The sequence below is a fragment of the Sebastes fasciatus genome, chromosome 5 (genome assembly GCF_043250625.1).
Source record: "Sebastes fasciatus isolate fSebFas1 chromosome 5, fSebFas1.pri, whole genome shotgun sequence".
NCBI classification, from domain to species: domain Eukaryota; kingdom Metazoa; phylum Chordata; class Actinopteri; order Perciformes; family Sebastidae; genus Sebastes; species Sebastes fasciatus.
The window spans coordinates 19,353,877-19,378,698 of record NC_133799.1 but is presented as its reverse complement, the minus strand read 5'-3'; the positions used below and the strand labels follow the sequence as shown (position 1 = coordinate 19,378,698).

General features: G+C 41.7%; 1 protein-coding gene and 1 long non-coding RNA gene across 6 annotated transcripts; one reads left to right on the top strand and one right to left on the bottom strand.

The window, feature by feature from the left end:
* On the top strand, nucleotides 1–13,029 carry LOC141767870 (uncharacterized). The gene is made up of 3 exons (XR_012593956.1): nucleotides 1–131; nucleotides 2,936–3,067; nucleotides 12,928–13,029. It is a non-coding gene; the product is annotated as an uncharacterized LOC141767870 (long non-coding RNA).
* Nucleotides 4,236–23,417, bottom strand: LOC141767868 (vitamin D3 hydroxylase-associated protein-like). 5 transcript variants are annotated; one of them, XR_012593955.1, is made up of 15 exons: nucleotides 23,068–23,417; nucleotides 21,931–22,044; nucleotides 21,478–21,621; nucleotides 21,086–21,219; nucleotides 20,767–20,973; nucleotides 20,623–20,663; nucleotides 18,530–18,654; nucleotides 17,582–17,707; nucleotides 17,343–17,440; nucleotides 15,065–15,164; nucleotides 13,559–13,602; nucleotides 13,406–13,445; nucleotides 6,503–6,616; nucleotides 6,214–6,356; nucleotides 4,236–5,319 (listed from the first exon to the last, which is right to left on the bottom strand). XR_012593955.1 is itself a non-coding variant. In XM_074635556.1 (15 exons), the coding sequence occupies exons 1-15, from the start codon at nucleotides 23,293–23,295 to the stop codon at nucleotides 5,197–5,199; spliced, it is 1,776 nt and encodes a 591-aa protein (XP_074491657.1). In that variant the 5' UTR covers nucleotides 23,296–23,417; the 3' UTR covers nucleotides 4,245–5,196. The 5 variants fall into 5 exon arrangements, 4 of the variants coding, with proteins under 4 accessions (XP_074491657.1, XP_074491658.1, XP_074491656.1 ...); XM_074635556.1 differs by having other exon boundaries at nucleotides 4,245–5,319; nucleotides 6,508–6,616; XM_074635557.1 differs by lacking the exons at nucleotides 4,236–5,319; nucleotides 6,214–6,356; nucleotides 6,503–6,616 and adding exons at nucleotides 9,040–10,441; nucleotides 12,918–13,063; nucleotides 13,215–13,323 and having other exon boundaries at nucleotides 21,086–21,177.
* Between the last annotated feature and the right edge of the window lie 1,405 nt (nucleotides 23,418–24,822).

Below are 24,822 nucleotides of genomic sequence, written 5' to 3'. Positions count from 1 at the left end.
GAAAGGGTAATACCGGAAAAAAGAAAAAGACCAACGGTAACGGTTAAACCGTTAAACGTCCGGTGTGTCCTCTAAAACACGGTGTTTCGTAGGTTTTTGTTTGTTTAGCACCTGGCTGATAAGGACACAAGGTTCGTCTATATTTTGTTTTCCACTATACTTGATAATAAGTGACTTTATTAATGTATTTTACGTAGTTTTGCTGAGTTAGAGAGAGTGTGTGTGTGTAAGCTTGCAAAGACGCCATTTCGGCTCAACCCTTCATGTTAACAAGCAATCAGCATTCCTTGCTACTTGTAGTAAGAGATGCTGCAGCAAAGTGTGTAATGCAGTAGCAAGAGTAGGCTATGGTTATAGCTGCATTTCCTGTGTAATTTTCACTATTATTGTTTTGTTTATGTGTAATTCATTTTAAAGGGGGACTAATAATTAAAAGTTAAAGGGACTGTTTGTAACTTTTTACAGGTATAAATCACCCGGGTCGGTTTCCCTCGCGCGCATATGCGTTCAGACTCCCTGTGGACACGTACCATCAGACTCCAACACAAACTACACGGAAGCACTAAAACCAGAAAGTTATATCGAGTGAAGCCCGTCTTGCAAAACAGTGTTGGCCGCGGTCGTAGTACGCGGAGGAGACCGTAGCTTTGGTCTCCAGTGCTGCGTTCGAATAGTCAAATAATTGCGTCCTAACGTCTTTTCCTAACCCCTTTTCCTTGACATGAGTGGAAAACGTCATGAGGTCAAGGAAAGATGAGAAGGAGAATTCAGAAGGAGTTAGGAAAAGACAACAGCGGTGTTAGGAGAATCCGACTGCTCTTTCACTAGGCTCCGACGGCGGCGGATGTTAGTGACGTCAGTCTGCTGTGGTGAAACTACAATGTTCTGAAGATGGACTACAAAAGGCGTTGCTTCTCTCTGCGTTATTAAATAGGTCTTTCAGTGACAGACTCCTTCACCTGCGGTTTGTGAAAGAGATATACCACAGCTCCTCCTCCTGCTGCTGGAACACTCTATCAACATATAATAAAGGATCATCTGACCTAACGTGGAAAAATATCACTTCATTACCCAATTGGAATTTAAATAAACAGGAATATATGATAACTATTGAGTTAATTGTTCGAGTTATGGAGAAGGGGTAGGACCATATACTGTAAGTGTAGGCTGTACTTCTTCCAACTTCTTTTCGAAATATTCTTAATATTTATTTATGTTGATTATTTGTTAATTGGTTGTTTACTGTTCATTTTATTAGTTATTCTTGTTTTCTTTTTTACTGAGGTATTTGTTACATGTTCGAAATAAATAATTAATTAAAAATAAAGTGAAACGAAATGGTTGTCACTGTCCACTCATATTCAACATGAATCCCAATAAGTGTATGAGCGTATGAAAATAATATGCAAGATAAGCATATAGTTTGTTATTATGAACGGCCGAATGGTGCGTCGCTTTAAATACTACGGCCGCAAGGAATTGTGGGATGTTATTCTCTCGTTTCCTTTGGTAAAGGATGGTCCAGTGTATCTTATGCTATGGGAGATAATAAAGGAAGCATTGAAGCTCCTTTCCTTCACTTTTGGTGAATTCGAACAGCTCTTATCATGGCTGCTACTGAGGTACTTCCGGGTCATTTCACTCAGTTAGGAACCTTCCTAAGCAAAAAGGACTATTCGAACGCAACCCAGGGCCGAAGTCTCTGCTGTATTCTGGTCCTCTGCCTGATTGCCTTCACTCACACACCACGCTTGTTCTCGCTCCACCTCACGTTCATGCGCGCACACTCCACACTGCAGAAGAGTTAGTTTTGCTCTGAGAATATCTAGTGAATCTACAGTGGACGTTTGTGCAGAAATAAATGCTGCAGCTCCTCCAGACCAACAGAGGTTTCCCGTGTCTTTCATTTTTATGTTTACACCCGTTTTTTCTACTGCGACATGTCAAAATGTCTTTTGTGACAAAGGCCTATAAAAACTTGCTTTTTGCATTTAGTTTACAGTAATTGTTTACTAAAATGTAAATGCTTTGTGATTGCGGAAACTGATAATTTTCATCTGCAGTCCCTTAGTAGAAAGTTGGACCTAACAGCAAAAATTAAGTCTTACATTTTGATTACAGTCTGACACATTACATGTCTTATACTTTTAAAGTGACGTGTGTGTTATATGCTAGTATTGTGTAACTGAAATAAGATGTTAGGATTAAATGGAAAAATCTGAATTTAGATGGTCACCATTTTTATTTTTTATCTTATTTTGCAAACTGAGTCTTTTGCACTATATCACTTATGCTTTGATCATCTGTGATGTTTTTAAAGTGCTACGGTATATTAATAACATTTAAATTGATTTTAATATGTAATATAATACACACGACTGCCAAATTGGAATTGGTAAATGTATTTAATGGGGCAATCTGCAGACTGACTTTGTGTATGTGTGTGTGTGTGTGTACTTGTCATTGCTTCTGTCTCAGATCCTGAGGGATTTATGAACAATGTCAAGTTCCCTCTGAAGACCTGAGTCTCTTCACTGCCTCTTAAAGCTTAATGCTCCCTGACTGAGTGGCACAGCGAGAGCCACACACTCTCTCTCTATGTGCCACAGATAATGCTAAGAACAACCTCTCAATTCCAGCTCCCCTCCTCGCCTAATGTGCCCTCCTTCCTCTACCGCACGCACACGGCCATTTCCATTCAATGAGACCGCAGCGCAAACGTGGGCGATTGTAATGGAAAACACTAACATTGTCCCTAATGGTTTCCCATCCCAGGAGAGTTTTAAAACATATGTAAATTTATGTAAACCCAACAGAAACACATATTTACAATAGCACGGGGTAATCACAATATGACGACATGGTGCGCTGGCCTTGTAGATGGAGGCGCCATGTGTCATTAGTCTCCTTTATCTCTTTTCTGTTTCCTGTTAAGGCATCAGCGCAACAATCACTCACAATAAGAATGAAAATGATCTGCGCTCATCTCTGGCAAAGTGATGAAGAGGAAGAGGTGGAGGATGAAGACGAAGGTTTTGGACCCTCACAGATGCTGGATGCCTTAAAGGTACAACACACTTTATAAACTCAGTTTGTTAAATATTCAATAACAAAAACGTGTTCACTGTACAGGTTTTAAAAGCGTTAAATATCAACTCAAACCAGACCCAAATGAACAGAGGAAGGAACAGAGGATCACGACTTGGTGACTTGTAGAGTTGTTCCAATGCCCAAAATTCGGGATTGGATATCGGCGAGTACACCAGTCTATGCACCGATCTGATACCATAATTTATCAACCCAGAAAAAAAACGATTTGTTTAACTGGAAATCAATTCTTCTTCGCCACTCCAAAACAGTAGCTTTCACTGTGCTGTCGCCCTGGATGTATCATGGCTGCCACTGGCAACTACTGTTTTAGAGCAGCAAAGAAGAACTGATTGCAGGTAGTTTGTTACGTGACAATGGCAAAACAACAACAGTGCGGTGCTAGTGGAGAGTGTAACGCTAACAGTAGACAGAGCGAGGGAAATGTCAGCCATTTGGTAATATTTCCCAGTGGAAAACATTTGAAGACGCATCACGAGAAAGAGCACGACAACTTCAATTGTGGCTGCAGCACTATAACAAATTATTAAAGGAATTTATATTTATTTCTAGATTTAGTTTTTAAGATACTGTTGCACTGCTGTTCCTGTCCTATTTAAAGACTAATTTTTTAAATTGCAAGCTGCTAAACTCAAACAAGGTACAAGGATGTACGTAAAAGGGTACAAATGCTGGCATTGTACCTGAGTAGGGTGTGTGAATATTGCACCATGCAGGACAGATTAGCACACAGGCTGTCCACTGAGTAGACAACTGAGAGAATACAGAATTGTTATTTATTCTTGGCTTCATTTATTTATGTTCTTTGTAACTGACAAACTGAATAATAAAAGAATTATATGTATTTGTTAATGTTTTACAAAGGGTTTAACCTGAGCCAGGCCATACATGGTCAGTAGTTAGCAGCTGTTAAATAATAATAATATTAATAATACTAACAATAGATATTGATATCAGATCAGTACTCTGTATTGGCTGATACCCCAAGTTCAGGTATCGGAATCGGTATTGGGAAGGAAAAAATGGTATCAGAACATCTCTAGTGACTTCCAACCTCAGAACAAATTTCAACATTTCTATTGTGGAAACAAATAACAGCAGCAGTTCCTTTATGAGAAATCAGTCACTTTATTTTATTCTCACTCATCCTATCATAGAAAGCTGTCAGTTTTTGTTTAGACAAACAAAGACTTATTTCACACATACTAATGTCCAAACAGGATGCTGATTTTCGCCAAAAAATAAATATAAAGATCATCTAATCATGCATGTGATGTCAGACTCTTAATTTTAAAGCAAATATGTTTATTAAAAGCAAACAATGTCTAAGTTTATTTATATCAATACAATACAATACAAACAAAACAAAGTGTTAAAATCTTGAGGTTTCTCAATGAAAGAGATAAACAAGGAAGGAAAGAACTTTTTCAATCAGTAAACATTAATGTCAACTTTAAGGGGAACATATGAAAAACTCTCTTTTGGGTATCTGGAGTGTCTACCAACCTACAAACTGTGAAATAAGACAACCCAGTCAGTTTTTTGTGGGCTGCCTAAATCAGAAGACATGTGATTCAACAAGCCATTCAGATTTGGCTCACCTTCCTACGTCACATGCAGGCATATACCACCCACTGCTTGAGAACTACCTTTGCAAAGGTGCACAATCTTTTAGTGTTTCAAACAAAGGTTTAATCAGACAGACAGTAAGAATAAAAAAAAAAGTGTTTTTTGAACATTAAAACATGTAAACATGTTCTAGTAGAAACCCAAAATACAAGTATGAACCTGATATGTCCCCTTTAACCATTTCACGGTTAACATTTATTAAATCTTTATTATGGCCCTAAAAAGCCAAAGAGCAGAAAATGCCTGAGTTTATCCTTGTAGAGCAGAAGAGTGAAACTCAAAATATTAAAGATTTTCAAGAACTCAACTACCTTTGCTAAAGCAATAGTAATTGTGTTCATTTTGTTTTAATGCGGCTAACAGGTGTAGTTGTTTGTGTTTTCCCATTCACTAGGTGATTTCAATCTAATTTGACCTGAAGATCCTGAAGTTAGCAGCCCCACATGTGGCCTCCAGGCCTTACTTTCTGCTCTGTTTGACCAGTTGTTCCACCTCCTTCATGAAGCGCAGGCAGAGCTCATCCTGCCACGGCAGGGCGACACACTGCACCGCCACGGGCAGACCCTCACCTCCAGACACCGCCTTAAACACAAATATCCAATCAGTCAATAGTCAGCAACCAGAACCACCACAGTCTCCTGCCTCCATCTACTGACCAACTCTGGAACTACTGTTTTAAGAGAGTCACTTAAATGGCCTGAGACTGAAGTTCAGGTGTGGGCCAGAGGGGTGGAGGCCCTTCTACACGTCTGAGTCCAGGGGCCGTTGTATCATAATCTGTCCATGTCTGTAGGCTATTTGGAGTTACATCTAGCAGCAATTTACTGGTAGCATTTCATATTAGAATATTTACGTGTTGAATTTAAATACTGGCTTCTCTGACAACAATGCTACAGCCAGTATGTTCTCGTTTTAAATTTCCATTCCGGTCCGAAACGTCTGTTTTTGTTTTGGCCGGTGTGCTCCCGTTCACTGACCGCATTAGCCTCGGGCTACTGAGGCTAATGCGGTCATGTCTAGAAGGTAACCCTCACATTGCGAAAATGTGCACTAACTACTATCCGTCACACCGGAGGAGCGGACGGACCACGGCTCCAATGTTTTGTATTTGGACTGCTGTTACCCATTTTAAACCCTAGCTGTCAGTACTACATATTGCTTATTTAAGGCTATGAAGTAGTCAGATGCTCTAAGAAAACCACCAAACAAAAATGGAATGAAAATAGACTCGGGACATGCCGCTAGTCTCATAAAGGGACGGGGTAGTGGCGAAACCCACATGACACAGATACACGAAACTGACTCCCGGTGCGCCATCTCCTTCCTGGACTATCTCTGGTCTAAATCAGCCTGAAAAACACATAATAGCTTCCGGAAAAAAACCCACTAAAACAAAACAAAAACAAAGTTAGTATGTATTAGGACTGTATTATATAATTTGCATCAGTCATCTCTCACTGACATGTGTTTTCTTACCTGTTTGAAGATCTTGTCCCAGATGTCCCAGATGCCCTCATAGTGCTTGAGTTCCTCCTCATCCTTTGCCGTCACCGTGGAAACAGGAACAACGCCAGCGGGAAAGGTGAGCAGATTGTAAAGTATCGCGTAAGAGAGAGCAGCTGGAAGGAGAGAAAATATAAACTGGCTATTCACTAATATCATTGCTGTTCTGTACAGTAATCATGAGAATGATGTAGGGAGATAACTCCCTAGCTCGTTGGAGCAGTGGTCTGCCTTTTATGGTGTATTGTACGTTTCAGTGCACCGTACTGATAAGCTTGCCACAGTAGAGGAAGTTATAGGCTGGTCCGGTCACAGGGCACAGCAGCACGTCTATGTTGCATCTTCTCCAATCTGCTATTGTTTCCTGAATGTAGTCCTTATGAAAACACAAGAGTATTCAAAGTCCCCAGTATGCATTCATACATGAACAAGCATCATTAGCTGACAACTAACAGTACCTCAACAGCAGCATGTCCAAAGGGAATACACAACTACAAAATACCTCGTATGCATAGTTTTCTTTGATGCTAACTGGAACTCCATACAAGAGACCTCGCTTGTTGGAGGAGGCAACCGTTTTCAGCTGGTTAAAACTCTCCAACAAGATCCCGGTGCAGCAGTTGAGATCTTTGTTTACATCCAGAGTCTGTGGGAAAAGAAAAGAACGCAAAGACAGGTTTATATGTATGATTTCCTCCAAAAGCCTGGTTTTGTAGAACACTAGAGTCAATTAAGAAATGTGTAAGTAGATCAATATTAACTTAGTAACAATGAGACATACATTAAGTGCTCTGTAGAGTTAATGATTCATTCAAGATATTGTAATGATAACCTTAACTTGGAACACTGAGCTCTAGTAGGCAAATAAACAGATTATTTATATACATGATTGTTCTGTGTTGGTAAGTGATAAATGATTAGTGTTATGATGGTTTTGAACCTTTTCCATGTAAGAGTAAAACACGTCCTCGGGGCTCAGCGAGCCGTCCTGCAGGTTCTTCGTCAGCTCAGACAGAGACAGCGACAAGATGAAGGCAGAGTCGGTCACTGGATGCTAGACACAAACAGGCTTTGACACAGTTCTATTCAAGTGTCTCAGAAAGCCGTAAGACAGCATGTACAATACCAGAACCCTGAAAGGGAAGCAGCTAAATGGAATTCGGCCAACATTGACAGGCAGCATATTGTATGTGAGACAGAATAAGTATACTAATTATAAAGCAATTATAGACCGTTTCAACGGAATTGCATTGCTAGGCAGCTTAGGGCCATGTTTACTTCTTGTCAGCTGATGTGAGACACATCTGGAATGTTTACAACTGTGAAATGGTCTATAGAAAATAAACAACAGCTGTGTTGTCCCCTCACTCTCCATTGGTTTTGGCTGTGCAGGTTAACCTGACCTCAGCTTTTTAAACTTTAACCAGACCAGCATGAATAACAAATACTTGTGCAGATGTCCCATGGCCCTGTATTGTGCAGTATTGAGCTTGCTCATTTGATAATATGCTGTATATGGACTAAGGCATAATCTATCAACAGTAACATGTTATTGATGAGCTCCATGTGCTATAGGTCAAAATGTCTGCAATGAGAATAGACCATAGAACAGACAATGACAGATGCAGAAGAGTAGTCCAGATATTAACATTTCCCAAAGCTTGTGTTGACAATAAATTATGCCAAAATTTAACAATGTATAGGTCAAATTAAAAGTATTATAACTTTCCCTCCAAATGCCCTCAAGTCTCATTCAACTCTTACCGACTTCTTGTACTGGAGAACAGCATGTTCAGCCCGCTGCAGGCTTTGTGCTCGCCGGTTTCTGGCTCTGCATCTTGTCCTGCACCTCTTTGTGGCTGTAGACCTTCTGAACCAGAACCACCAGAGCTCCCACACCGCAAGCAGCACCCGTCAGTAGAGCCGCGGTCCGGTTGTTGAGCTCCACTCCCTGAAGAAACTGTTTCACGTTTTCCATGATTCCCCCCGTTTGTCTTCTCACTCCGAGCACAAGGATGAACACAGGCTAACTGAGGCTACAACAAACAGACCGGTGGATCATGCAGGATTATTTAATGGATTTCCCAGAGGTATAAAGTCAACTACTAGGCGTGGTTCAGTTATATATACATCATGGAGCTCAAGCACCTCGGGTCACTAATTAATTTGCTTATACTACCGCCGGGGAGGAACATACACCGGCCGTGAAGCAGGTTATTGTAGAACAGAGTTGTTCTTAGACTTTAGCAGTCTGGAGTCTTTGTTGATACATACATAAATTATATTTCTATGTACAGTAAATGAGTTTCAACTTTTCAGAATTGTGTGCATAGTTCCATATTTTGTGTGTATACAATGGAGAAAAAACTGTATTTTTTTTCCGGGAATGACACCACAGACACCCAGTTTATAATACGGCAAAATATAAATATTGTAATACTTTAATCAGTGGGCCATAGGCTCAATCACAGACATTTATTTAAATGCAAATCTCAGAGATTTCCACTTTAAAAACTCTAATATGCTCCACACGCCTTAGTTGGCAGACCAGTCTGGTCTATGCAGGAGGATGTCTCTCAAAAGAGACAGGGTTGAGTAGTTTTACAGGTCACACTAAAGAATTGTCTAGTGCCTGACACTCATTTCATATTTTATGACACCATAACGATTCAGCTGCTTCTGGAGTTCATGTTAGGTCGGGCTACAAAGTCTAACCAGATGCAGGAAGTAGACATCTGACTCTGTTTTGCCAACAGATAGTAACACTTGGATCAACTGTGTTCATTTTTTAAGTTACTCCATTGCATCCTTTGTTCCCTCCTGTGTCTCGGCTAATAGTGAAGCATCTCCAGATGAAAACTGTAATTTCAGTGACAAATTTCCTGGCAGGACTTGAGCAAATTAAATGTTGCACTTTTTAAAAATACCTTAAACAGCTCCCCTTATTTGTTTTCCTTGTGTAATAATCACCTACATGACATTAACAGAGAAAGGGTTTTTTCAAACTGGCAATAAATTATGACAAGGCATTCCTAGCAAAAGGTTCTTACAACTTAATATCAACTTTATCTCTACAGTAATCAGTTTACAGAGGTTTAGCTTGACAAGAATTATTTAGGCTACCAAATTATATTGGATATGTAAGGGATAATGCAGCGAGCCTCTCCGTCCCCTCCGCTTTGCATTGGGTGTTGCAAAAAACAAAACATAAAGATCATCTAATCATGCCTGTCAATGTCATTCAGACTCTTAATTTGAAAGCAAATATGTTTATTAAAAGCAAACAATGTCTAGGTTTATGTTATCAGTACAATACAAATTAAATGTTAAAATCTTGATGTTTCTCAATGACAGAATTAAACAAAGAAGGAGAAAACTTTTACAATCAGTAAACATTAATATCAACTTTAAGGGGAACTTATCATGAGAGACTATCTTTTGGGTATCTGGAGTGTCTACCAACCTACAAACTGAAATACGACAACCCAGTCAGTTTTTTGTGGGCTGACTAGATCAGAAAACGTGATTCAACAAGCCATTCAGATTTGGCTCACCTTCCTACGTCACATGCAGGCTCATTAGAATATACCGCCCACAGCTTGAGAACTACCTTTGCAAAGGTGCACTATCTTTTAGCATTTCAAACAGAGGTATATTCAGACGGACAGTGTGAGGAAAAATGATGTGATTTTTAACATTAAAGCTTGGAAACATGTTCTAGTAGAAACTTAAAATCCAAGTATGAACCTGAAAAATTAACCTGATATGTCCCCTTTAACCGTTTCACTGTTAACATTTATTAAATCTTTATTATGGACCTAAAAAGCCAAAGAGCAGAAAATGCCTGAGTTTATCCTTGTAGAGCAGAAGAGTGAAACTCAAAATATTACAAATTTTCAAGTACTCAACTACCTTTGCTAAAGCAATAGTAATTGTGTTAACTTCTACTCATATTTCATTTTGTTATAATGCGGCTAACAGGTGTAGTTGTTTGTGTTTTCACATTCACTGGGTGTATTCAAAGCTAATTTGACCTGAAGACCCTGAAGTTAGCAGCCCCACATGTGGCCTCCAGGCCTTACTTTTTGCTCTGATTGACCAGTTGTTCCACCTCCTTCATGAAGCGCAGGCAGAGCTCATCCTGCCACGGCAGGGCGACACACTGTACCGCCACGGGCAGACCCTCACCTCCAGACACAGCCTTAAACACAAACACAACATCCAGTCAGTCAACAGTCAGCAACCAGAACCACCACAGTCTCCTGCCTCCATCTACTGACAAACTCTGGAACTACTGTTTTAAGAGAGTCACTTAAATAGCCTGAGACTGAAGTTCAGGGGCTAATGTGAGTTAGTTGGAACTTTACTTCAGAGAAATACAAAAGTCAACATAGATCACAAGTTCGTAAAATTATCTCTCTGAAAAATTGAGTAGGCTCAATTGGCAGTAGTTTAATAAACAGACCATGGCCTTTGCACACCAAGTCAGTATTTTTCGTCCGAAATTGTCGCAGATTTAAAAATAAATACAACCTCCCATTGTGTCAATCACGCTTACACACCTTTCGGCCCTCATTAAAGTTTTCAGAACAGGTTCGATTATCTCTGTTTTTTTTTTTTGCAAATCCACAGAAGGGTTACTTGAGCCACTGTCTGTGTAAACGTCATCATCAAAAATGACGTCTGATAAACTGATTCACGTCTCCAGTCCCTGCACAAAGCACTTTATGATAAAGAAATAAAAGAGTACAAAGATGCAGAATTTATTGATAGATTGTGGCAGGTCATTGCAGAACAGCTTGGAATAGGGAATGATCACAAAACAAAGGCTGTACTAAAGATTAGACAGTAGTCATTGTGCTCTTGGAAGATAAAAGATAGCTTCTTGCAATGTCATTCATTCATTAGCCCCGCTTGGGACTATCCATGGCGCTATCCATTAGGGATGTGCATTCCAAGCATTCTATTAAGTAGTCAAATGCTCGAAGAAAATCACCAAACAAAAATGCATTATGCAAACCCTGGGTTCAATCCAACCCAGTTTTGAACTGTGGACCAACATGGTTCTATCTTCCTCTAAATTAACTCAAAATGACTGATCTGAATCATATAATATACAATACATCATATAACATACTGATATGATAAGACGGGTTAGCCTGTATGTTTTGGGATAAATGATTAAGAACAGGTTCTGACCATATTCAAAGCTCTCATGGACTTTGTTCTGCAGAACAAACTATAAGGTGTTAGGCAATCCCTGCCATGGTAACCCGACATAACCCCAAGTTGCAGGCTTGACCTGAGAAGACTGGCATAAAGTGACTAATAAGTCACTAAGTAACATGGATCATTATGTAGTTAGTGTGATGTGATTTTTGGACAAAGCAACGATGTGTATTACCATCAGCAGGTTCCTGAGCTTTATTATAAGAAATAATGCTCTGACCTGTAACTAAACCTGTTTTTGTGGTCATGGATCTATAACAAGCCATTCAAAGGGCTGATGAGGCCTTTTACCTCCTCTATAATGAAAAAAACTTGTAAAAGACTAATAATTAAAATCACAAAGTGTCATATTGATTGTCATTCCAAACAGAAGTCCTCCCTACGCAGGCGGAGTGAATGGACGGCCGGAGCAGTTGCTCTGGGAGCGTCTATATTACCAGGGATGGGTTTACATAAAAAAAACGGGTGACTTTTGAGACTTTGAAGGCAGGGACGGAAGAGACAGTGACTGATGTCTGTCTCCGCTCCTTTGATTGCACTGCCATGCCGGCATGCCGCCACAGTGCGTGAGCGTCACTGTTCCGAGAGTTAACGATGCTCACCCTCATTAGTTGCAAACGGATACATGCCGTTCACCAAAAACACAAGCGCAATACGGTGTATTTGACGACCTGGCAATGAAACCGGGCTGTGTTCCACCGAAAAGCTCCGGTGCACGCATATGTTTGTGTTGTTGCAGAAAGAGGAATTTCCTCCCTTAAAGGCAAAGGGACACGGCACGACTTCAACCATACAGGCTAAACACCCCATAGGTGGGGTGAAAGCCAGTGACGTAGCAGAAATTTTGTTTTAAAACCGTGCATGCTCCTTGTTTGGAAGTGTTGTGATTGTCGTGTGGATGGATGAAAGCAGATTGGATTATATTTGCATAATGTATTTATATTTTCTTTTGCTAACATCGGATATTTACACAGCTTACAGCCATATTTTGCATTATGAAAATTAGTTAGCTAGGACGTTCACAGGCGTTAGCTGCCAGATCTCAGAGACAGAGATAGAGAAAGGTCTCATACAATGATCTCCTGTTCTGTCTGTCTGAAAAATGTAATTTTAGTGTCAATGTTTAGAAGATATGTAGCTTGTGAAAAATGTGTCCAATATTTATTTATGAATATACTTCTCCCTTTGGAATTAATAGACACAGGACATGCCGCTAGTCTCCTAAAGGGGCGGGGTAGTGGCGAAACCCGTGCGACACAGATACAGGAGACTGACTCTCAGTACAGTCTCCTTTCTGAACTGTCTCTGGCCAAATCGGCCTGAAAAAACATTATAGCTTCCAGAAAAAAACACTAAAACAAAACAAAAACTTTACAAGGGTATTATTTATTAGGACTGTATTATATCTTTTGGTATCAGTCATCTCTTACTGACATGTGTTTTCTTACCTGTTTGAAGAGCTTGTCCCAGTGGTCCTGATGAATGCCCTTATAGTGCTTGAGTTCCTCCTCATCGTCTGCCGTCACCGTGGAAACAGTAACAACGCCAGCAGGAAAGGTGAGTAGATTGTAAAGCATTGTGTAAGAGAGAGCAACTGGAAGGACAGAAAATATAAACCGGTTATTCACTAATATCATTGCTGTTCTGTACAGTAATCATGAGAATGATGTAGGGAGATAACTCCCTAGCTCGTTGGAGCAGTGGTCTGCCTTTTATGGTGTATTGTACGTTTCAGTGTACCGTACTGATAAGCTTGCCACAGTAGAGGAAGTTATAGGCTGGTCCAGTCACAGGGCACAGCAGCACGTCTATGTTGCATCTTCTCCAATCTGCTATTGTTTCCTGAATGTAGTCCTTATGAAAACACAAGAGAATTCAAAGTCCCCTGTATGCATTCATACATGAACAAGCATCATTAGCTGACATCTAACAGTACCTCAACAGCAGCATGCTGCTTCCACAGATCTGCAACAGATCTAAAAATGAGGCGGAGAAAGAATCAGTATGTTTTGACATTTTCCGCATTACATGCAACGTGTGAGTGACAAAACCTCAAGAGCAAACTGTCACGTCAAAATTACTTTCTTACCCAACTCCAGAGAGAGCACTGAACATGGCAGAACCACGAGGAGACTGCAAAAGACAAGCAAGACGTAAAAACACATTAAGTATCAAATCACACCGTAACGGCCATATTTTAATGATCTATAGTGCAGGTCTAAAGTGCATGGCGCAAGTGCATTATGTCCGTGTCTAACTCCACTTTTGCTAGTTAAGCAGTGCATAATCTGGGCGCAAAGTAAGGCACAAGGGGCAAAGGGGTTATATTTAATGTGTCTTAATCATCTTATCATAGGTGTGTTTTGGGTGTAATAGGAATCAAACTAATCAGAGTGTCATCTCCCATTCCCTTTAAAAACAAGGTGTGCCTGGATTAGGCTAAATATGATGAACATGTATTGAGAAATAATGAAAACTGTATTACTTTCCGATGCAACCCACGAGGGGCTCGGACCGGCTCAGTGGAATCCTCTGGTGATGCATTACGCACGGGCTTTCGGCCGGGCACTGCCAGAGAGGCGGTGCTTAATGCGCGGATCCATCAGCATCAAAATGCCGCCGTTTAGGGGGAGAGGTACCGCAAACTTTGAAGTAGTCTACGCCTACTAGGGATGGGTTATGATTTTCGAACATTGGATTAGTCATTAAATAATAAAAAATCAAAAAATCACTATTGTCTTTTCATAATATATTTAGTCCTATATATATTCCTCTATTTTTGCCGGCGCCGGTGAAACGTGTGTGGCACATTCAGTTCTGCCTTTTCCTGCATGAAGGCAGTATAGCGCTGTGAGATGGGCTGGTGCAAAAAAACAACAAAACAACAACATGCAGAGCCCAGTCTGCCACAGACGTCAAAAACAAACAACTTGCAGAGACTAATACAGCCGTAGCTGTAGCACCCAGCGGAAGGTGGGGACCTTGGCCCGTCGACAAATCAACAATCTATGGCTAGCTTTGTCACCAAACGAAGCAAGTTTGATGCTAGCAGACGTGCAGAGCTAACAACGGCCCTCATCTCAAAGATAATAGCTAAAGAAGCTTTGTTGAAGGCGAGGGTTTTCAAATTTGATGGCATTTGTTGAGCCCGAGTTCATGGTCCCATCCAGAAAATCCATTACCGCTACACTGGACAAAACTATCTGGTCATAATGCAAGTGAGCTGCGCACCGGCATTTAGCTCAGACATCCGGAGGGAGCTCGGAGTAGGGCCGCTGCTCCTTCGCGTCGAAAGGGGCCAGCTGAGGTGGTTCGGGCATCTGATCAGGATGCCTCCTAGACGCCTCCCTTTGGAGGTTTTCCGGGCATGTCCAACTGGTAAGAGGCCCCGGGGTAGACCAAGAACACACTGGAGAGATTATATATCTCGGCTGGCCTGGGAACGCCTCGGGGTCCCCCAGGAAGAGCTGGAAAACGTTGCTGGGTTTATAAACCTGCTGCCCCCGCGACCCGGCCCCGGATAAGCAGTAGAAAATGGATGGATGGATGGATAGTCTGTATTTATGCATGTCTGTCACAGAAGGAGAGAACTCACCAGGGGCTTGAGGAGGAATGAGAGGGTTTTCTTCAACCACGTAGGAAGGTAGTAGGGGAGAACCTGGGGTCTGAGACAGGGGTCCAGAGGGCCCCCCTTCCTAAAATAGAAGCAAAAAGGGATCATTGGCACACAACAGAAAAATGTGTTCAAAGGGATTATAATATGGTCAAAACATTTCACTCAAAAGCACAAATGTAAACTTCATGGTGGCGCTAGAGGAAAAGTCAGAGGATCACCAAAGTCATTAGGGTTCATCCATTAGGGACTATAATCAATTCATGGTAATCCATCTGATAGTTGTTGAGTTGTTGGACCAAAATAGTAGACCAGCCGTCAGAACTATCTATCCCCCCATCCAGTCTCGGCAGATGGCCGCCCGCCCTGCGCCCGGTTCTGCTCCAGGTTTCTTCCCAGTAATCGGGGAGTTTTTCCTGGCCACAGTGCGCTTGGTGGATACTGTTGGGTCTCTAAACTATGGTGTACGGTCATAGACCTGCTCTATATATAAAGCGTCTTGAGATAACTTCTGCTGTGATTTGACGCTATACAAAAATAAATTGAATTGAATTGAATTGAACAACATTTCAAAACATTTTGGATTATTCATTCAGGAGTGAGTGGAGGGGTACTCAGTTGGTTGCAATCTGCCACCACGCCACTAGATATCACCATATCCTACACACTGTACCTTTAAGCCATTTATCAAGCAAAAGCACTTACTGATTGCATCTTTTCAAATGTCAGAATTTGCTACTTTTCTCTGTTACATCTGTGTAAATGAAATATAATTGGATTTTAGACTGTTGATCGATCAACACAAGCAATTTGTAGATGTCACCATGAGCTATGGGAACTTGTAAAAGCCATTTTACACATTTTTTTTGACATTCTGAAGAGTAAACGATTAATTAAAGTAATAAATCAAAAGACAATCTCAAAAGATAAAAAAAAATGAAAGCTGCAAGCAGCGATGAACAGGTTCTCGCACCCCCGTGTTGTTCTGGTGTTGTTGCTGGAGGTTGGTTGACAGGACTATTGGACACTGCATGAAAGAGTTAATCACTTCCTGTGTCCAATATATGGTGCTAAGGAACACATACTAATTATACATTATGTTGCTGTATATCAAGTGTTGACCACACAATGTAAATTTGATGTAAATTGAATCATGTTTGTCACATGAGACTTGCTTCATGTTGCGAGTATGTGGCACTATGACTTAGTGTGTGTATATGTGTGTGTGTGTGTAGTGCACAGTATTATATGTGCATGGATGAGTAAAATATGATTTCCTGCTTGGAGTATGTGGTGCTGGAGATGAAATATTAGACATTTTGTATACATTTGATGAACTATGTGTTACCTAGACTTCACTAGGCCTGTCGCAGTTATACATGATCGCAACTATTTGAGCTGACCGCGATCATTTTGCACTATATTAGATTCCACAATCTGAAGTGCATTAAACTAACAAATGCCATATTTCCGTTATGTTTTCCACATTGTTTTCCACCATTTTTAGCCCATCTCATTGTGCCCTTGTCTTCTGCAATGGTTAGTCAGCACCTGACTGGAGAATTAGCGCCCCCTATCGTTTATCTTGATGCGGTCAAATCAGTTCACCACTTCTGATGAATGTGCCAAGTTTCGTGAGTTTTTCGAGTATCTGTAGCCCCTCAAAAATGCGCTTGAGTTATATAAAAACAAGACTAATTCCTTGAATTACAATAGGGCTTTCGCACCACTCGGTGCTTGGGCCTTAAAAGGTTCTTTATAAGATATTCAGCGAATTAATATAGCAGCATCAACTATTTGCTATGTAAAAATATAGAGGAATAATGTCTACCTGAGCAGAGAATGAAGTCACTCTCCCTCTGTGTGTTTTGTAATCTGAGATTCTCCGTGCTTTGTTGAAATAGCTGGGCCTGCCATGTGTTCCATTTAGTGCATATGAGTGTGCCCCACTGGCTAGTTTACAGACGCTGCTCTGCCGCCATTGCGGAAGCGTAGCACTCACCCTCTGTTTACCCCTGCCCAGTTTAACACTGTTGGCTCTGTCAGCAATGTTGCCTTTGTTTTTACTGTTAGCGCTGTTACAGTAGCACCGTTAGCTACGAGCCGACGGCTTAGCTGTCGCCATTTTGAGAGCCGTGCAGAGGCACTAGAAATGCTCTAGAAAAACTGACACTTCAATTACACACAATCTTCAAATTAATTAGGTGATTAACAAGGACTACACTGACTAAATAACGTCTTAAAGGGAACTTGAACTCACAGTTTTTGAAGCAGGGTGGTAGTTCCGTCTGCGAAGAGACCCCTTATAATAAGATCAGTTACAATGTCATTGACCCTCAGAGGAGTGTAGGGCACCAACTACAGGCAAACATGACAGAGGGAAAAAGTATCCGCATTAAAAACACATAGCTCACATCACATATTTAATGTGGCCGTAGATCATATTGTGTGTGTTTGTGTGTGTGTGTGTGTGTGTGTGTGTGTGTGTGTGTGTCTTACAGTGTGCCCTGCTTGCTCTAACAGAGCTTTGACCTCTCTGACGCCTCGGGCCATGCTTGGAGACGGTTGTGTGTAGCCGTCGTTTTCTAGGTAACCGATCCTGAGAGGTTTGGAGCTCTGGTATATCTGAGGACAAGACATTTTCATTCTGTCAGATCAGTAGGGAGACAGGGCAGTTGGGGCCCTCAGAATTGTGTCTCTGCACTGTTCACGAATGAGGGTAAAATAGACTAGGAGATGGGTGGTTCGGTGCGGCACCTGCAGTTATGCGGGCATTGTACCAGACCGTTGTGGTGAAGGAGCTGAGCCGGAAGGCAAAGCTCTCAATTTACCAGTTCATCTACGTTCCAAACCTCACCTATGGTCATGAGCTTTGGGTAGTGATCGAAAGAATGAGGTTGCGGATACAAGCTGCTGCTCCTTCGTGTCGAAAGAGGCCAGCTGGGTGATACAAACATTTCCAATAACTCCAGGTCTTTTGTAAAGTCCAAAAGTCCAAATGTATTGGAAAAATAAAAAATTCACATTTTTATCTAACGAGATATCCATATTTGCTGGCATTTTGCTGATGGGATATATTGAAGAAAATAAAAGAAACTAGTCCGCCCCAAGGGCAATGCCCATATCTTTTTGTCCGCTACCGGCTCATGTGCCAGGGCGAACTAGACAGATAATAAACCCCAAAAAACAAGAAAACAACAGAAATAGTCCCACGGCAAGAGCAGCTAATGGCCGACTAATGCTCTGCCTATTAATTATCATCATCAAAACATGCCTGTTTTTGTTTGTATTTTATTTTGTTCAATTCACCATTTCACAGGGGGGGGGGGTTATGTGCCAGACTATTTCTTGGCCAGAGACTCCAAGAGAGACTCCAAGAAGTTACTGGTCCCAGCCAAGAAATACTCTAGTACATACTCCCTTTAGAACAGTTTATAGTGGACATACCTGCATATTGAAAGGTATGGGTGGAATGGTGGGGTCCAAAGAAAACATGTCGTCACAGAGCAGAGCCTGCATACACAGTGCCAGACTTTCCACATCCCTCGCCAGTGGTCCAGGACTTGACGACACTAATTTAATAAGAAACATAAGAAAAATTAACTTTGGGTTACTTAACGTAATCCCCGGTTCTTTGATAACAGAGTGAGGAGTTTCACTATGGGAATCGCCTCGGCGTGACCAACTATGGAAGCTCCAATGACACCACGTCTGTCAGTGACAGAACTGTGTTAGGGCTACGCCCCCTCATAATACCAGTCGACCGACTCCTCACAAATCATTCTAGACCAGTTTCTTTCTGTGTCTATGCAAGGAGGGAAGTGATGGTGAAACACCTCACTCTGTTATCAAAGAACTGGGGATTACGTTAAGTAACCCAAAGTTATTTTTCTAACGTTGTTCAGTGTTTCACTATGAGAGATATAGACCCCTCCTGTATTGCATATATTTCCTGAAGCCATAAACGATATTGGTCTGGATACTGGACAGTGAACATCACAGTGAACTTCACCGAGACCCTGGCGTGTTTGCCTCTAGCACAGCCTTTGCCAATGATGGCCCCGAGACATCCAGCCTGTTAAGGAATCGTGTGCCTCGACTCGCACCACTTCTCAAAAATTCGCCACTTACCACTGTAAAGAAAGCGAGTGGAGGAGGCCATTGAACTCTGAATGGTGTCAATGACCTGTTCCGGCAGGCCTGCAGAATTCAGGTTCCATCTGTCAAAGGCCAAGCCCAGAGCGCGATGCGGTCTGGGTGAGGGTGTTAGATCTCCCCTCTCGCCTGGGACAGAAGATCCCTGCTTATGAGAAGAGGCCACGGCTCGCCCGCTAGAAGCTGTAATATTTCCACTACCCAGTGCTTGGACGACCACTTTGGTGCAGGATTAGCAACTCTCTCTCACCCTGGCCAGAGTGGGGGAGTTCAAGCTGAGAGGGAGGAATGCATGGCCATGAGTTGGCCAGAGCATCCGCCCCCAGAAGTACATTTACGTCTGACATGGAAAAAACAGTGGACAGTAATCGTTTTCCTGCGAGGTGAAGAGATCTACGGCTGCCCGGCTGTATTTCTGCCAAACCCGCTCCACCACCTGCGGATGGAGAGTCCACTCTCCGTACAGGGACAGAAGATCTGCACCCCTGTTTAAAACGCCTGGCACATGTGTCACTCAGAGGTTCATGAGCCTGGTGCTGCTCCACATGCTTATCTTCTGAGCTAACCTGTGCAACTGCAGTGAGTGAGTGCCGCCATGGCAGTTGATGTACGCTACCACAATGGTGTTGTCCGGTGGAACACACCAGGGTCTCTGAAACATGAACTTGGGGGCTGTGTTCCACCTCCATCCCCTTTCTTTTTTCTTTGTGGAAGGGGAGAGGAAGACGCAAGGGGTGTTAGGTCGCACGCTTCTTCTTCCCTTCTCCGGGGTAGAATGGGCGGTTTCTTGCTGCAACTGCAGCAAAAGAGTGTTTGCCCCATGGCTTAGGGTTTTCTGACCAAGGCTGATGGCTAGTCTGTTGACCAGCTGCCTGTCTCTGCGGCCCAGCCCGCCCCGCCCCCTGTCTCCCCTTCACTGCTGCAGCTGCAGCAGTGAAGCCAGCCCTTGTCCGATATGTTAGCCGTAAGGTATAATGTCACACAGTCACCAGCTACACCAGTAAACAAATAAGTTACTTAGAAGCACTCAAAGTACTTACTCAGCAAATCCAGACTAAAGCTAGGAACTGAGTTTGATGACGTATTCCTTAACGGGTCTTCTGTGAACTGTTGAGTAGAAAATCCAAGCTAGCCTAGATGAGCTGAGGGAGCTTATAGTTTCTTAAGGGGAAGAAAGCGAGAATGATTTGTGAGGGGGTCGGTCGACTGTGGTAATATGAGGGGGCGTAGCCCTAACACTGTTCGACCTGACTGTCATTGACAGACGTGGTGTCACTGGAGCTTCCGTAGTTGGTCACACTGAGGTGATTCCCATAGTGAAACACCAAACTACTTTTTCAGACAACACTTGGTATGTAGGCAATGATGATACGACTGTAACTTACCTGATTTTGGCCCTCCATAAATGGGTCTCAAGCCCCGTGAACTGATCGAGACACAAAGAAATAAAACATCTAAAACTAAGCAAAGATCAAAGTGTCATGACTGAACAGTGATTATCCAAAACTGACTGAAGCAGAGACGCTCACCTAAGCCGACGTGCTGTTGGCTTGAGGCCACAGATCCCACAGAATGAGGCAGGAATACGGATGCTACCCCCTACATCGCTGCCTAAACCAAGCACGGAGCCCCCTCCCCCGATGAGAGCCCCCTCCCCACCGGACGAACCTCCGCTGGTCTTCTGGAGGTTGTGGGGGTTCACGGTCTGCCCATAGATGGGGTTCCCACAGTCATAACTGGAGATGAAATATAAAAATGACAAACAGATCACAGCCTTTGCACATGCAAAAACAAGTGACACAGTGTCACAGCTTATATTTGTGATAAATTGATTGAGAAATTATTTACTTCAATAATGCTTGGGGCACGTTGGTTTTCACAAAGGGAATAGCTCCTTGTCTCTTGAGAACTTTAACAAGCACGCTGTCCTCCTGGGCAGGCTGGTCCAGATTAATGATCACACCGCAAGACGAGTCATAATTCTTGTGTTGTAAAATGAACACAGGCAAAGAGAGCAGTGTTAGATAAGAGCACATTTTCTCATAGACTTCTATACAATCAGACTTCTTTTTGCAACCCTGCTGGCTCTTTCCCATTGGCTTCACTTTTTAGACCCAGAGGTTGCCGCCTGGGGGGAACACATAATGCTGCTCTGTTCTGTTCTGTGGAAAGAAATTTTCCCTTTGGGAACAATACAAATCTATCCATCTATCCAAAGGTAATACACAACTACAAAATACCTTGTATGCATAGTTTTCTTTGATGCTAACTGGAACTCCATACAAGAGACCTCGCTTGTTGGAGGAGGCAACCGTTTTCAGCTGGTCAAAACTCTCCAACAAGATCCCGGTGCAGCAGTTGAGATCTTTGTTTACATCCAGAGTCTGTGGGAAAAGAAAAGAAAAAAACAGCACAGACAGGTTCATATGTATGATTTCCTCCAAAAGTCTGGTTTTGTAGAACACGAAAGTCAAGTAAGAAATGTGCAAGCAAGTAGATCAATATTGACTTAGTAACAATGAGAGAACACTAAGTGCTCTGTAGAGTTAATGATTCATTCAAGATATGTGATGATAACCTTAAATTGGACCATTGAGCTATTCTAGACAAACAAAACCAGATAAGTTATAAACATGATTGTTCTGTTCTGTTTTGGTAAGTGATAAATGATTAGTGTTATGATGGTTTTGAACCTTTTCCATGTAAGAGTAAAACACGTCCTCGGGGCTCAGCGAGCCGTCCTGCAGGTTCTTCGTCAGCTCAGACAGAGACAGCGACAAGATGAAAGCAGAGTCGGTCACTGGATGCTAGAGGACACACACACACACACACACACACAAACAGGCTATGACACAGTAACATGTGTATGGAAAATGAATTCACACACTAGACAATAATCATCCCTTTTATAAATTAGCTAAATATTCTTAACAGATGACAAATATTGGGCAGCAACAAACTATTATTTTGATTCTCAGCTGATCTGCTGATTATTGTCTGCATTAATCAATGAATCATTTTGTCACTAAAATATATATATATAATTGCCAGAGCTCAATGTGACAATTCATATTGTTGTAAACTAATTCTAAAGAAATTAAAGATCATTTCAACTGAATTGCATCGCTGGGTAGCTTGGGGCCATGTTTACTTCCTGTCAGCTGATGTGAGACACATCTGGAATGTTTATGTTTACAACTGAAATGATCTATAGAAAATAACAACTCTGAAGTAAGTTAAAGCCTCAACACAACCATGATTCTCCCAAACAGCTGTGTTGTCCCTTCACTCTCGCGTTGGTTTTATTGAGCCTGGTTGTGAAGGTTAACCTGACCTACGCTTTTTTAATCTTTAACCAGACCAGCATGAATAACAAATACTTGTGCGGATGCAGAGTCTTTAACAATAGACCCTTTTCGCAACACTTTTTTTTTACTTGTGAAAGGCTGCATGACCCTATATTGTGCAGTGTTGAGCTTGCTCATTTATATATATACATATATATATATGGACCAAGGCATAATCTATCAACAGTAATATTATTGATTATTATTGAACATTATTATCACAACAACATTATTAATGAGCTCCACGTGCTATAGGTCAAAATGTCTGCGATGAGAATAGACCATATAGAACAGACAATGACAGATGCAGAACGGTAGTCCAGATATTAACATTTCCCAAAGCTCGTAAGCGTGTCGACAACAAATGATGCAATTTAGTTATCTGTCAAAAACTTAATGTATACAGTATAGGTCTGAATTAAAAGCAGTAAAAGTATTGTCACTTCCCTCTAAACACGCCCTCAAGTCTCCTTCAACTCTTACCGACTTCTTGTACTGGAGAACAGCCTGTTCAGCCCGCTGCAGGCTTTGTGCTCTCCGGTTTCTGGCTCTCTGCATCTTGTCCTGCGCCTCTTGGTGGCTGTAGACCTTCTGAACCAGAACCACCAGAGCTCCCAGACCGCAGGCAGCAGCCGTCAGTAGAGCTGCGGTCCGGTTGTCGAGCTCCACTCTCTGAAGAAACTGTTTCACGTTTTCCATAATTCCCCCCATTTGTCTTCTCACTCCAAGCACAAGGATGAACGCAGGTTAACTGAGGCTACAACAAACAGACTGGTGTTGGATCATTCATGATTATTTGTTGGATTAGCAAGTCAACAACCAGGCGTGGTTAAGTTACATATTAGCTCCAGCACCTCAGGTCACTAACCAATTTGCTCAAACTACAGCCAGGGAAGAACCCACCGAAACCGGTAGAGCAATAGCATTTGAAAGGTAGAGGCAGAAGTGCTGCCTCAAGTGAGTCATTTTATCTTAAAGATCAGTTTGATTTAAAGTGGCAATCCTTAAGATTTCAGTCCTGGTTTAGAATTGCTATTTGAGTGAAACAGTGGAGTTATTCTTAGTCTTTTTTTTTTTATACATGAGCATAGAAATAGAATAGAGAAAGTATATTTCTATTAGAGATACGTATTAATAATTAACCGTTTAACCGTTATCCGACATTAAGAATTTTAACCGATTAATGCTTTTGGTTAAACGTTTAAAAGAAATATCAAAAATTAATTAAAAAGCCGAGCAAAACTCAGAGGAGCGGCTTTGTCACTTAAAGGAGAAAAGCTGTTCCACTTTAACAGCCCACCTTAAGGCAAGGCAGCTTTATTTGTATAGCACATTTCAGCAACAGGGCAATTCAAAGTGCTTTACACAAACATTCAAGAACATTGAGACAAAGTACAAAAGAACATTAAGACATAATTAAAACAGTCATAAAAACATAAAAATGTCAAAGATTAGAAAATAAAAAGCAAGCTAAAAATAAAAGCTAGAATAGAAGCTAAAATAGAGTATAACACACAAGAGTAAAAGTTATAGTGCAGTATAAGATCATTATCTGGTTTGATTAAAGGCAGCAGCAAACAAGAAAGTTTTAAGCTTTGATTTAAAAGAACTCAGAGTTGGAGTTGGTCCTGCAGTTTTCTGGGAGCTTGTTCCAAATATTTGGTGCATAAAAACTGAACGCTGCTTCTGCATGTTCAGTTTTGACTCTGGGGACACTAAGCAGTCCTGTTCCAGATGACCTGAGAGGTCTGGATAGTTCAATACATAGCAGAAGATCAGAAATGTATTTTGGCCCTAAACTAAACTGGAAAAACAAAGTTCGGAAACTTGTGTTTGGTGGATTATTTCTCTGTTGTTACAATGCTAATGATCATTGTATTTTATATCGTTGGAAAGCCTGTTTATTTACCTTCGCAATGATGTCCAACTTGTAAGGATCATGCATTTGTGGGATGAGCAGCACAGCTGATTATGTGGGTAGCGCCCAAGAAAAATTTGCCAAAATGCTCTAAACAGTGTATTCTCATAAGGCTACCAGGAAGCCTGCAATGACTGCCCTTCACCGTCATGCTCGTTTGCGCTGGTGTCGACAACACAGACAATGGAACCTGAACATGTGGGGGAATGTCATGTTCAGTGATGAGTCCAGGTTCTGTCTGCCAAAGTTGGACGGCAGGGTCAAAGTATGGAGACGACGCGGAGAACACTATGCTGATTGTAGCACCGATGGAGTAACAG